The sequence below is a fragment of the Capsella rubella genome, unplaced genomic scaffold (assembly GCF_000375325.1).
Source record: "Capsella rubella cultivar Monte Gargano unplaced genomic scaffold, Caprub1_0 scaffold_3, whole genome shotgun sequence".
In the NCBI taxonomy this organism is placed as follows: Eukaryota; Viridiplantae; Streptophyta; class Magnoliopsida; order Brassicales; family Brassicaceae; genus Capsella; species Capsella rubella.
Window position 1 is genome coordinate 5,866,711 of NW_006238921.1, and position 13,670 is coordinate 5,880,380.

The 13,670-nt window shown below is 37.6% G+C and overlaps 4 protein-coding genes across 4 annotated transcripts; 2 read left to right on the forward strand and 2 right to left on the reverse strand.

The window, feature by feature from the left end:
- Positions 1–1,180: 1,180 nt before the first annotated feature.
- LOC17892239 (two-component response regulator ARR1) lies at positions 1,181–5,011 on the forward strand. The gene is made up of 6 exons (XM_006297044.2): positions 1,181–1,643; positions 2,237–2,389; positions 2,486–2,926; positions 3,000–3,076; positions 3,155–4,303; positions 4,654–5,011. The coding sequence occupies exons 1-6, from the start codon at positions 1,457–1,459 to the stop codon at positions 4,720–4,722; spliced, it is 2,076 nt and encodes a 691-aa protein (XP_006297106.1). The 5' UTR covers positions 1,181–1,456; the 3' UTR covers positions 4,723–5,011.
- Positions 5,012–5,092: 81 nt separating this feature from the next.
- LOC17890568 (COBRA-like protein 8) lies at positions 5,093–7,874 on the reverse strand. Its single transcript, XM_006297099.2, has 2 exons — positions 7,197–7,874; positions 5,093–6,697 (listed from the first exon to the last, which is right to left on the reverse strand). The coding sequence occupies exons 1-2, from the start codon at positions 7,741–7,743 to the stop codon at positions 5,277–5,279; spliced, it is 1,968 nt and encodes a 655-aa protein (XP_006297161.1). The 5' UTR covers positions 7,744–7,874; the 3' UTR covers positions 5,093–5,276.
- Positions 7,875–9,453: 1,579 nt separating this feature from the next.
- Positions 9,454–10,708, reverse strand: LOC17893076 (GATA transcription factor 17). The gene is made up of 2 exons (XM_023786508.1): positions 10,413–10,708; positions 9,454–10,000 (listed from the first exon to the last, which is right to left on the reverse strand). The coding sequence occupies exons 1-2, from the start codon at positions 10,596–10,598 to the stop codon at positions 9,617–9,619; spliced, it is 570 nt and encodes a 189-aa protein (XP_023642276.1). The 5' UTR covers positions 10,599–10,708; the 3' UTR covers positions 9,454–9,616.
- A 1,108-nt stretch (positions 10,709–11,816) lies between these two features.
- Positions 11,817–12,980, forward strand: LOC17893491 (putative F-box/kelch-repeat protein At3g16880). The gene has a single exon (XM_006299792.1). It carries the CDS (start codon positions 11,817–11,819, stop codon positions 12,978–12,980), a length of 1,164 nt encoding a protein of 387 aa, XP_006299854.1.
- Positions 12,981–13,670: the final 690 nt, after the last annotated feature.

The following is a 13,670-nucleotide window of genomic DNA, read 5'->3' on the forward strand; positions in this document are numbered from 1 at the left end:
ATAAACGCACTATTGTATATTTTGACTTCATACAGTATATTTTTTGAAATTTTCGCAAAATAACATTATATCTTCAAAATTACCAAAGTTATACTACACACGACTTGTACTAATTATTTAGTACTAAAGAAAAAACAAAAAGTGACTTGTTTTAATTTACAACAAAAATGACATGTTGAATTGAATAACCTTAGTATCTTACTATTATTATTATTATATATATAACTTAGCTAAAAAATGTACGTGATGATGGGAATGCTTAGGTGTATATTTTTGGTACCTTAATCATATGCTTGAATGTGCGTCGAGCGTATTATTATGTTTTTTTAATTTTAAATTATAGTTTTGCCCCATTTTAATCTTAACTAATACACATGTAGGTCCATTAAAGCAAGCCTTGGTTTCTCTCAATTACAGAAATTTCAAAGGGTAGTTTAGTAAATAAACTTTCTTCAACCTCTCGCTCTCTCTCTCATGTAAAACAAAATAGTTAAGAAAAGCAAATTAGTGCTTTTGTAAAATTCCTTTTCTTCGAACTGTTATAAAATGGAAACTTAAACAAGAGATTAGGAAATACCAATAATAATGAAAATCTGTTTTTTATTTTAAGGTTTGAGAGTTTACAAACTTAACATAACTAGATAAACTTTTTTTTTTCTTTTTTTTTTGCATGTTATGATATATAATAATATGAGCTGGATCCACGCATCAAGGGTCTTTGGTCCTACTTTTTTCCAATTCAATTATATATAAAAATTCCGTAACCCCTATAGTTTAAGTAAATTTTATAATTCAACCCCTATATTTCACTACTTAACAAAAATAGCCGAGACTTTTAGCTAAATTCAAAACCAACATTCATTATTATCCTTCACATCCCAATGGTTAAATTGTGAAAATTTTGAAATATTTAAAGAAAATGGATCTAAAGTGAGACTCTTATAAACAAATGGTCTAAATGTACAAAATGATGAAAATAATAAAGGACATGTCAGCTCTGCTTATATATATATAGGAAGACAATTTATAAATATGTAAAAGTAATATATGAATGACTATATATAAAACCACATTTATTTATTTATGTAATTTTGGTTCTGCTTCCTCTATATTATTATTACAATTTGCAATAATTTATTTATATATATATAGCTTTACTCTCTCTCTCTCTCTCTGTGTGTGATTAAAAAAACAGAGAAATAGAGCTCTAAGGTGAGACAAGCCATGTCTTCTTCAACTCCCTAAGTCTCATCTCACCATCCCTCTCTCTCTTCTTTTTTTCTTTTTACCCCCAAATTCATATTCTCACTACTACACCACCATCTTTCAATTTCTTATTCTCCTCTAATTCAACTCAAAATCGAATATAATTCGCCTCAATTTCCCCTCTTTCCTCGTATATATTCTTTTTTTGTTTCTTCATTTGTGGGGGTCGAGCGAGCAAAGAGAGAGAGATATGATGAATCCGAGTCACGGAAGAGGACTCGGATCGGCTGGTGGGTCTAGCTCCGGTAGGAATCAAGGCGGTGGTGGTGAGACCGTCGTTGAGATGTTTCCCTCTGGTCTTCGAGTTCTTGTCGTTGACGACGACCCTACTTGTCTCATGATCTTAGAGAGGATGCTTAGGACTTGTCTTTACGAAGGTTCGAATTCAAAAAGACAAGATCTTCTCTCTTCTTCTTTTTTTTTTGTGTGTGTGTTTTCACGATATTAGAGTTCATCATGGTCTCTCTCTTCCTCCAATGATGGGTTTTTTTTTTTGTGTGGTCCATCCTCGTAAATTATGTCATTTTGAGGAATAATTATGGTTTTCATTTCGGTGGTTGACTAACTTTGCTCTCCCTTTAATAGAAACTATAATGGAGCTAAATGTTTTTGCTTGCTTTTCATTTGGATTCATCTCTCAAGCGTCTTGATTTACATCACTCTCTATGATCTGTTTTAAAGATTCACTTGTCTCTTCTCTTAGGATAACCTTTTTTTAGCAATACCACAAAAAAGTTCTGAGATCCATTTGTATATATTAATAATAATTGAGAGGGTTTTTAATGGATTCAAATCTCAGTCTTGTGGTCTTTGACTTGAGTTTGGTTAAATGTCAATTCAAGAGCTCGTTTGTTACGACTCTGCAGTTCTGTTTCTCTTTGATCTGAGTTTCGTTATGTTATAACTCTGTTTTTTTTTACTCTTTTGGATATTGAAACGCTTGGCTGAGTTTTACTTCTCTGACATGCAGTAACGAAATGCAACAGGGCAGAGATGGCATTGTCTCTGCTCCGTAAGAACAAACATGGATTTGACATAGTAATCAGTGATGTTCATATGCCTGACATGGATGGCTTCAAGCTTCTTGAACATGTTGGTCTTGAGATGGACTTGCCTGTTATCAGTACGTTCTATTATTCCCTTCAAATCTCAAAGTTCGAATCTTTTTAACAGTTTATGGATTCAACTACTAATCTTGCTATCTGTATTTTCGACCTAGTGATGTCTGCGGATGATTCAAAGAGTGTGGTTCTTAAGGGAGTAACGCATGGTGCCGTTGACTACCTAATTAAACCAGTACGTATGGAGGCACTCAAGAACATATGGCAGCACGTCGTTCGGAAGAGGAGAAGCGAGTGGAGTGTACCAGAACATTCTGGGAGCATTGAGGAGACCGGCGAAAGGCAGCAGCAGCAACACAGAGGAGGCTGTGGTGGTGCAGCAGTTTCTGGTGGTGAGGATGCTGTGGATGATAACTCGTCCTCGGTTAACGAAGGGAACAACTGGAGGGGCAACTCTCGGAAGCGGAAAGACGAGGACGGGGAAGAGCAAGGGGACGATAAGGATGAAGATGCGTCTAATTTGAAGAAACCGCGTGTCGTCTGGTCTGTTGAATTGCATCAGCAGTTTGTTGCTGCTGTTAATCAGCTAGGCGTCGAAAGTAAGACTAAAGCTTTTTACATTTGCATCTTTGATTATTATGCTTAGGGCCTAATTGATCTTGTATGGTGCAGAGGCGGTTCCTAAAAAGATCTTAGAGCTGATGAATGTTCCTGGGCTAACCCGAGAAAACGTAGCCAGTCACCTCCAGGTATAAATCTTATATTGGATACAGCAATGAGCCATTGTATTGCAAAGATGTTCTTACTTACTTTGTGTGGACTTGCAGAAATACCGGATATATCTAAGACGGCTTGGGGGAGTATCTCAGCACCAAGGCAATCTAAACAACTCGTTTATGACGGGTCAGGACGCAAGCTTTGGCCCTCTTTCAACATTGAATGGGTTTGATCTTCAAGCACTAGCCGTCACAGGTCAACTACCTGCTCAGAGCCTTGCACAGCTTCAAGCCGCTGGTTTAGGCCGACCTGCAATGGTCTCTAAGTCAGGATTGCCGGTTTCCTCTATTGTGGACGAGCGGAGTATCTTCAGCTTTGACAATTCGAAAACGAGATTCGGAGAGGGGCTTGGGCATCATGGGCAACAAGCCCAACAGCAACCGCAAATGAACTTACTTCACGGTGTCCCTACAGGTTTACAACAACAGCTTCCTATGGGTAATCGAATGAGCATTCAGCAACAGATTGCTGCTGTCCGAGCTGGACATAGTGTTCAAAACAGTGGAATGCTGATGCCTCTTGCGGGGCAGCAGTCATTACCCCGGGGACCACCGCAGATGCTAACCCCGTCGCAATCATCAATCAGGCAGCCAATGTTATCAAACCGCATTTCTGAGAGAAGCGGTTTCTCTGGTAGGAACAATATCCCCGAGAGCAGCCGAGTGTTACCAACAGGTTACACCAACCTCACAACACAACACTCATCAAGCTCAATGGCCTATAACAACTTCCAAACAGAACTCCCTGTGAACAGTTTCCCGCTAGCAAGTGCGCCAGGCTTATCAGTCCCGGTTAGGAAAGCCAATTCTTACCAGGAAGAGGTTAACAGCTCTGAAGCTGGTTTCACTGCCCCAAGCTACGACATGTTCACCCCCAGACAGAATGATTGGGATCTGCGGAGTATTGGAATAGCGTTTGACTCGCATCAGGACGCAGAATCCGCTGCATTTTCAAATTCAGAAGCCTTCTCTTCTTCATCTATGACAAGAAACAACTCAACGGTTGCAGCTACCGAGCATGGCAGGACCCACCAGCAACAGCCACCTCCGGGAATGGTCCCGCACCATCAGGTTTATGCGGACGGAAATAGCGGTTCTGTGAGGGTGAAATCGGAGAGATTGGCGGTGGATACAGGGGCAATGGCCTTTCAAGAGCAGTACAGTAATCAAGAAGATCTTATGAGCGCACTTCTTAAGCAGGTTTGAATTTTTTTTTCTCTCTTATATAGAAGCATAATCTGATCGAACTCACATGGCTTTTGGAGTTTGCGTTTCAACACCTATTAATTATATAACATTCCTCAGACGCTTTCGCTCCATTGGCCGCGTGTCTTATGCAAACTACTACTGAATAACAAGATATAGTAAATCCATAAAAGTAACTAATGCAAGACAATTTTAGTAGAACCTTACATGAGAAAATAGTGAATATTGACTTTTATCAACATTTTGGGCATATCTTATAATGTTTACTACTCAATGAACAAAGAGCATCTGTCATATAAACATTGACTTAACAGAACTGGAAACACAATCTTGCGTTGGTACAGGAAGGGATTGCACCGGTTGATGGTGAATTCGACTTCGACGCATACTCCATCGATAACATTCCGGTTTGATTGGATCCGAAGGGACAATCGGGGATTTGTATTGTATCATTTACACGACGATCTACTTAAAATTTGTTTGATATATATATAGTCTGCATGAAATTTTAGATGGCAGATTATATACGAAATTATTATTTATGTTAGGTGTTAATTTACCTTGGCGATTTCTTTTGTTCCTCATTTATGTAGTGAGGATGTTTAGGGTTTTGATTTCTTAACTTACTATAATAAGACAATCTCTTAGTGTCTTGTAAGTATATGATTTCGAGTAACATAAACCAGTACAATTTCATTTGAACTTGAAATCACTGCTGTACAAACAGTAAAAGGATCCTTATCAAGAATTCAAGATCAAGAGAGACTTGAACAAGACCAAAAATATTAAAGCACAAGGAGTTTTGTCTATTCAATGTGTATACATTACATACATATTACCAAAATCTGATTATAAGAAATTCAAGAATCACACGCTGCACAAAGCACCACTTACTATTTCTGTAACATATCTGGTTAGAAAGAATCAAGAAAATTCAAGCTAATGGTGAAGCTCATCAAGGAAACTCTTAAATCCGCAGAAACATTAGAGCCAAAAATGGCAACACCATGAGAAGGAAGGTGGACACATGTCTCCTGTGACTGTTGTTCGTGGGCAGTACAGAAGGAAGTGAACATTCCTGGCCGTTGAAGAACACTTTGCTCGGAAATCCGTCTCCGGAACCAACTTTGATTCCAGGAGTCAGTTTCTTGGTGAAGGAGATAACAGACTGCTGTTTCCCGGGTATCCGAAAGTCCTTATCCGGGTTTTTACCGTCTCTCTCTGCAACGAGATAGTTCAGTCCAGGAAGCCCTTCCATCAAAACAGTGGTGTTCTTTCCGTTGATAGCGATGTTAGTTCCGTTAAAGGAGTAAGCCTTCTCGAAACCCGGTGCAGCATTTTTCAGTTCAACAGCGGTAAACCAATCTGCCAAATCAGTATCCCCCCAATTGAAGAGTGTGACTCTAGCAGTCCATCCGCCTCGATAGTCTGTGGCTAGATGCCAGTTTATGCTGACTCCACAGTTATCTCCACAAGGTAAAGGGTCCGGGACCTTGCGGCGTTTTATATCTGCCCAAGCAGTGGTGAGTTTGGTTCGGTTCTCAAACGGAATAAGAAGAGCCTGTGTTGGAAGAAGAAGAGCTGGAGAACTTGTGCTGCAAGCACGCGACACTCTGTTGCTAGAACAACCTCCACAAGCGCAGGTGTTACAAGGGATGATCGAGTCATTGAAGTAAGAAGAGAATGAGACACAGCATTTAGGAGTAGCTGGTTGAGTGATGTTACAGACGACTTGCCAGCTAGCAAATGCAGTCCGGTTTGAAGGCAAACCGCTCGGATCAGGGAACTGGCTCGAGCTAACTCGAACAGGAGGGCCACATTTGTAATCCGGGTTAAAGTTACCTTTAATCTGCCAGCTCTGGGGAGGCGTTATAGCAGAGATGTTGAGATCCGGAGGCATTTTGTAAACTTGCATTTGGAAAACCGATTTCGACTTCTCTGGATCCATGGACCGTGGCAGAATCGTTCCGTTTCTGCAGCAAAATGGGATACGTCCCATGTCTGTATCATTATATTTAGTGAGAGGGAGGTCTATGATGTTTGGCCTTCTTGCACAGCTCAAGACATTGGAGAAGTCAAGTTCTTTATAGAATTGGACTTGCGGACCATTGATGCAATCCGATGAATCGACAACACTCGGATAAGCTCCTCTGGTTGTGAAGATAAACTCATCTTTCATCCACGCAAAACTTAGATTCCAGTTGTCAAGCCGACCAAGCGGATTATGATTCTCAATCGTGACCTGCGCCAAGTAATTAGACTGATATGCTTTGGTCACATCATACATTATGGTTAGATCTCCTTCTTGCCTTGGAAGGAACTTTTCACCAAAGTTGCCTGTCGTAATATTCGGATTCGGAGTGCAACATAGTTGCAGAACATTCCTACCTGCAAAAACATAAAACAGAGAACACTTATGCGTCTAGACGTCTGCTACATATCATTCAAGCCACAACACAAACAAGAATCCTCTGATCAATAAATAAAAGAAAAACCAAAATGTAAAGTGACCTGTTACTACAAGTTGACTTCCTAATGTGAAATCAGCTATCAGAAAAGCCGAGCAAGAAGATATAAGGAATTTTTTGGTCTAATCTGAATTGCGATTGTAAGACTAGTTCAAACTTTGAATGTACAAGAAATAGACTTTTTTCAACGAGTGATTAAATAACAAATAAAACCAACCACTGTGATCGTTCCTCCATTTTGTTACTCTTTCTAATGCTTTCGTAATGAAAATAACAAATTCAAAATCATAAGACACCCAAAAACGTTCAAAAATGCAACAATTCACTTACAACAATCAAAACGAGGGAATGGAAACAAATTACATACTAACAAAATTCGCGGATTTAAGAAATCATAAAAAATTAAGATAATTTGATACCTCGTTGAGTGGGTTTGGGACAAGACCATCCATCATTAACAAGAGTGATGTTCTTCGGAAGCGGAACACTCGGCGGCGCAACTCCAAACTGAGTACCCACGAGCTTGACACGTGCTTCCATCTGAGTGACGTCACCCGCCGTCATAATCGCCGACTTCAAATCCGCCGACGGAAACCCGGCGAAGATCGTCCCGTTCTCGACGCTCACCGGGAAGCTAGAACCGTCGGAGAGAACGGCGTTGGTGGCCGAAACAAGAATCTCGCGGTGGGCGAATCCCACGAAGACACGCCACGATTTAAGCTCGTCGCGGCCGTTGTTGAGCACCGTGATCTCTGACTCGAACCGGTACGGCTGGTTCTTCGTGTCGTTCGGTTTAATATTGGTACCGGTTGAGTAAGCATAGGAAACGAACACGCCGTTGCAGAGATCGGAGTCTGGAGGAACGCGCGGTGGAGAAGCCTTGGGCTGAGACAACGTAAGTGGAGCCGCCGTGAAGAGAGATAACAGCAGAATCCACGAAATAATGGAATTTGGAGTCAAACCCATGATGTCTCTAAAATCTCTTTACTCACAAAAACCTCGTTTTTGAAATTTCGGAAATGAAAAAAGTAGAAAAATCGAAGCTTTATATTTGAAGGGATGAAGAGACCGCGTTAACGAACAGAACAGCTTACTAGACGCTGTAATGAAAATAAAAAGTGTTATTATGTGCGCGTTTAAATTTGCTTTGCTTGGTTTGGTCGCATCTTCTTAATGTTTTTCTTGTTCAAGTAAACAAAAAGGTTTTTACACAAACAAACTTCGTTATAGAATTACAAAAAGAACCATGTATTTTTTTATCAATGGAAATTGCAACCTGATTCTATTATATCGTACTAGTTATGTAAATGTGTGTATATATGTTGACCACAAACACTGATATTAAAGTTAAACGTAGGTTTTATGGAATGTTTGATTAAATGATTTAAATTGACAAAAATATCTTTATGGAAGTTTTGAATTATGAAGATTTTGCTTTGATTTTTGGTGAAAAAGAAAAAGGGAAAACGTGTTTCCAAAATTTAATCATCAATGGTGATTATGATCATATCGACATAAGAAGATTTTATTTTGATATAAATGTGGTAATAGTTATTACTATTTGATTTCCATAACAATGATTTACTTTTTCCTAGAAATAATAAGTTAAACCAAAATAAAATGTTGTATTAGAAACGTTGTTTCAGCATAAAAGGTGATGATGTTAAAAGATTGTTGTTGTGAGGAATACACTAGATCAAACAATATCAATGCAAAAAAGACGGTTCAGAACAAAGATTAAGGGAGAGTTTTGATTGTTAACTATGGTAGTGAGGTTATTAGAAAATATAAAGGTCCTAAATTGAAGAAACAGAATAATAAAAGGGTGAAAACAGAAATATCCCGTTGAGCAAGGTCGGTCTCTGAGGTTCGCTCACTTGCCCCGTTTTATTTGAAGTTTGAACCATTCTATTCTATTTCTCTCTCTCTCACGGCTCTACCTAGCCGCGTCAGCATTTGTCCACCACCGTGTCCTTTTTAAAATTATTGGTATACTCGTCACTTCCTTTAGATTTGTAATTAACTTTTCTTTTTTATTTTTTTTTTCTCTGGAAAAAACAGTATAATTCATGACTTTGCCATGATAGGGTCCATCATTGATAATTATTAATTATATGATGACTACTTAATTAAGGTTAAATCATAGACTGATATAAAAGGAAAAAAATGAAATTTAATTTTGGTAGCCTTTACAATTTACAATTTCACAATTCACAAACCTACCTACCTAACAAAAAAAAATCTGCCACCTTTTTAATTACTTAAATAAAAAAGTTTGAAATTTGTCTCCTCGGTATAATTTAAAAAAAAAACCCTCAAACCATACAAATTTGAAATTTGAATTGCCCAAAAAAGAAGAAACATTTACTCTAAAAAAAAAAAAAAAAAAATCAAATACGTCAATGGACCAAAACACAAAAAGGGGAGCATTGATGGAGACAAGACAACTAGAACCACGCGCCTCCTCGATTAAAAGCCCAATTTCATGGACTATACGGGCCCATATAGCAATAGGGACATTTGTGTCCCTAAATAAATCACGACCGAACTCTAATCAAATAATTATTATGCATCCAAAAATGACTAGAAAAATCCCAAAACAAGTGTCTGTTAATATAATTAATACTATCTTAATTCATTAAAAGAATGAACACATGAGACATTACATTAGTGGAATTAACCCAAAAAAAAAAAACGACAATACTAAAAGGAACTTACATAACTCATTGAGTCATTTCATACATATTATATATCTCTCTATCTAATTAAAGTTAACCAAAATCGCTCTCACTTGATTTCTAATGATAAACAAAAAAAAAAAAAAAAAAAAAGCAAAAGCTTAGGCGTAAACAGAGCTACAAGAAAGCGCCATGAGAAGCACGGCGGCTCTTTCTTCCTCACCGAGTTTCCTCCATAGTCTCTTCTTCTCGACCGCAGATCTCTTCATCACCGGAACTTTGAACCCTAAATCCAAAAATTTACTCACTCCCTTGTTGTTGTTGGTGATGTTGCTGCTACTACTACTCTTGCTGTTGCAAGTTTTGTGATGATCATCATTGTCATCATCGTCTCTGTTAATCTTGTTGTTCTTGGCGTTTCGATGATCAAGGTTAAGATCGTTACTGCTATTGCTTTTCCTGTTCTTCTTCTTCTCGTCTGATCTCATCCCAAGAGCTGCTTGCCTCTTCTTCCTGCTCTTGATCCCACAAGCATTGCACAATGACTGCAATGCAACACAACAAAACAAATCAGATCTATTAGTACCAATGATTAAACATGGATTCAAATTCATCTAATTCAAACAAGGAACTATTCCCACCAGTGAATCAAGAAGAAGACACTCAGATTGTTTATACTATTAATGATCACAAACTTGGATCACTATTTTCAAAAAAAAGTATAGATTTTTCTTGGATCACTGAATTGAAATACACACAAATGTGAAGAGTCTCCCAGTACACTAAATTGCTCCAAACTAGGTATACAAAACGATCAAACCAACACTTAAGTGAACAAATGACTGGATCGGATTATACTCAGATGCTAAAATACGTATGAACAGATCTACTAAAACCAGAAACTACCAAACAACCACTATAAGAAGATAGAAAAAAAATAAAAAAAAAGGGCTTAACCTTTGGACCGGCAGGGCCACCACGCCAAAGAGGAGTTCGGATAGTACCGCAATCAACGCAAGTACGCTTGGTCTCACCACAACTCCCACCGCCACTTCCGCTGCTACTGCAGTTCTCGTTATCAACATCGGATAACTCTTCGGCTGAGTCGATCTTTGTTTTCGTTTCTTCTGATCCCTCAGACATCTTCGAAACTTTAAAAAAAAAAAAAACAATCGAAGCAGAGAGCAAGTTTTAATGATAAGTAAGAGAGAGAGAGAGACGGCGAATAAGAGGCAACTGATAAAAACAAAAACGGAGAGGTGTTTTATAATTGGGGAGAGGGAAGGGCGGGGGCGGAGAAACCCTAATATATCGGGTTACTTGAATTTATTTTAATACACTCGATCGGAGCTTTTATTACTTTTAGACCACCCGCCAAAACAATTAAAAACGAGGGAAGATTTTTTTTATTTTAGTTTTTTAATTTTGCTTTGATAAAAAAAAACAAAGCCAGCCGCATTCAAAGTGGCGCCGATATCTTTTTTATAGGGTTTTGAGTATATTCATAATTAATTGTCTTTTATTTTCAGTTTTGGGGCTTGAGCTTCATAATTATTTTTGTTTTGTTTTAAATTGGTTCTTTATTGTCAACATTTTAATCGGAGTTGAATTCACAAATTCTTTGAATGATTTATCAATAAAGTAATAAAATCTTCCCTCGTATTAATTTTGAGTCTTTATGATTTTAGTGGCTTAAATTCAAAAAAAACTATTCGAATGATTGATCACAACGCTTATTACTCACTCATTTAGTCATCATCAATAGACATTTTAATGGAGGAGACTGAATCTTCTTATAAAATAAATGTACTACTGTATCTGTATGTATGTATGATTACAACCACCGCTTGCCCTTTTGTTAAGTTCTTCCTGCTCTTCCTTGGAATCCAAGTTCTTAAGACACAACAAAGCTTTCTTTTCTTCCTCAATTACAACTTACAAGGAAAGAAGTTGATGACAATCAGTACCATGATTTTGAAGCACTGATCCTACTCGTGTCTTATCTGATCAAATAGCTAGCAAATATAAAAGATGATAACTTTGAGTCGTTGAGACAAGTTTGGGAAACGACCACATCGGAGAGAGACCATCAAGCAAATGACAAGACATCAAAATACGCCAAGATTAGCAAAAATCAGAATATTGGGCTTCCTTTGATGATAGCCTAAAGGCCCACGACCATTTGGTTGTACTTTAGTTATAGAGGAACTTTTAGTACAAAATATGAAAGTACACCAAAACTGGAACTGGAAAGAGCTTATTTGAATGAAGGTCGCATAAAATTATAACCTAAACTTATCAGACTATACAACTCTCATGTAAAACCCTAACTTTTACGGCATCGATCCTTTTGCTTAAACAATGACTAAGATGTCTAATCTTCCATTGGAGTTATTAGAGGAGATATTCTCTAGAGTTCCTTCAAAATCTATGAGAGCAGTACGATCTATCTGCAAGACGTGGAACAAATTATCCAAAGATGAGAGCTTTACAAAGAAACGCCTCGCTCAAGAAGCTATAACAAGGGAAAGAGAGTTTCTGGTGGTCATGGTGATTGACTTTAGAGTTTATCTAATGAGTGTCAACGTCCATGGTACTCAAAACAATGTTGAATCACATATTTCACCTGTAAAGCATAAAGTTCAATCACATATGATTATAAAGCAAAAAGGTCAACTTATTAACCTTCACGATTCAGATCAAGTTGGTATATCAGGAATATGTCATTGTGCTGGTTTATTGTTATTGACTAGAGACGACTATACTAGCCTCGTGGTCTGGAACCCGTATACAGAGCAAACTCGGAGGATCAAACCTAGAAGTCGTGATGAATGGACCTTTCCTGTTTATGCTATTGGATACGAGACGAGAAAATCGTGCCGCCACTACAAAATTTTGAGATATAAGAAATATGATGAGTACGAAATCTATGAGTTAGACTCTAATTCATGGAGGGTTCTTGATGTCACGTCCACCATATGGGAAACAGGGTTTCATCTTAATGGCATCTCTGTGAAAGGCAATGCTTATTGGTATGTTATTCCAAATAAGCCATTAAAAAAGATGAATGAGTTCTTGATCTGTTTTGATTTTACAAAAGAGAGATTTGGACAGCTCCTGCCTATGCCGTTTCACTCTAATGACAAATATATTGTGAGTCTCTCTAGTGTTAGAGAAGAGCAACTTGCCGTGTTATGTCAGCGTTGGGATATATCAAGGATGGAGATATGGATTACTGATAAGATTGAACCCAATGCGGTGTCGTGGACCAAGTTGTTCTTAGAGATAGATATGCAACCACTTGCTGATTATGATCTTGACGTTAAAGATGGGAATTTCCTCATTGACGAGGAGAAGAAAGTCGCTGTGGTTTTTGATAATGGCAAAGAGATGCAACCCCATAACAAAGCTTGCATCATTGGAGAGAATGGATACTTTAGAAAAGTGGATCTCGGAGAATCTGCAGGCCAACTTTATTGGTCTCCATTTGTGTGCTCTTATATTCCAAGTTCAGTTCAAATCTAAGCAAATCTGCAACCCCACTAGCTAGGCAAAAGGAAATGATCAATAAGTCTGTTTAATATATATATACCCCATGAGTTAATTCATTGCATTATTTACTACTCTTGCTTTGTTTTTCTTTTGTGATCTACTTTGAACAATCAGTTACAAACATAAAGATTCATCATATTCATATGTTGATGTTAATTTGTAAGATTTGTTATATTCAATTCTTTCAGTCAACTCATCCTTTGATGAGTTATATGTATAAGATTAGACTTTTATGGCCTTCCTGTACGATGAACTGACTAACACTAGTTTGAAGGTAAGCAACATTCAAAGTCATTGATCAGTTCTCATGTCAAAAAAATATTCTACCAAAAGAATAATTGTTTCCTCAACCTTTATACACTATTTTTTGTTGTTGTTGTGAAGCATGTTTAGTGTGCAATGGAGACCTTAATTAGGTTTGGGATATATGAGCACCTGTTCTTATTTATGAATCAATTTTCTCTTTTTTGTTTTTCGTCTCTGTTCTTATGTCTTAACCTTGGTAGCATGCCTTATGGTTATATATATATATAGACATATACCTATATATATAATCTCTAAAGTTGTCAAATAAGAGTCATATAGTTTTTGGTACATATACATACTTGGTGACAAACTGAAATTGTTTAACATTAATATACATTATTTGGATGTGATCATACT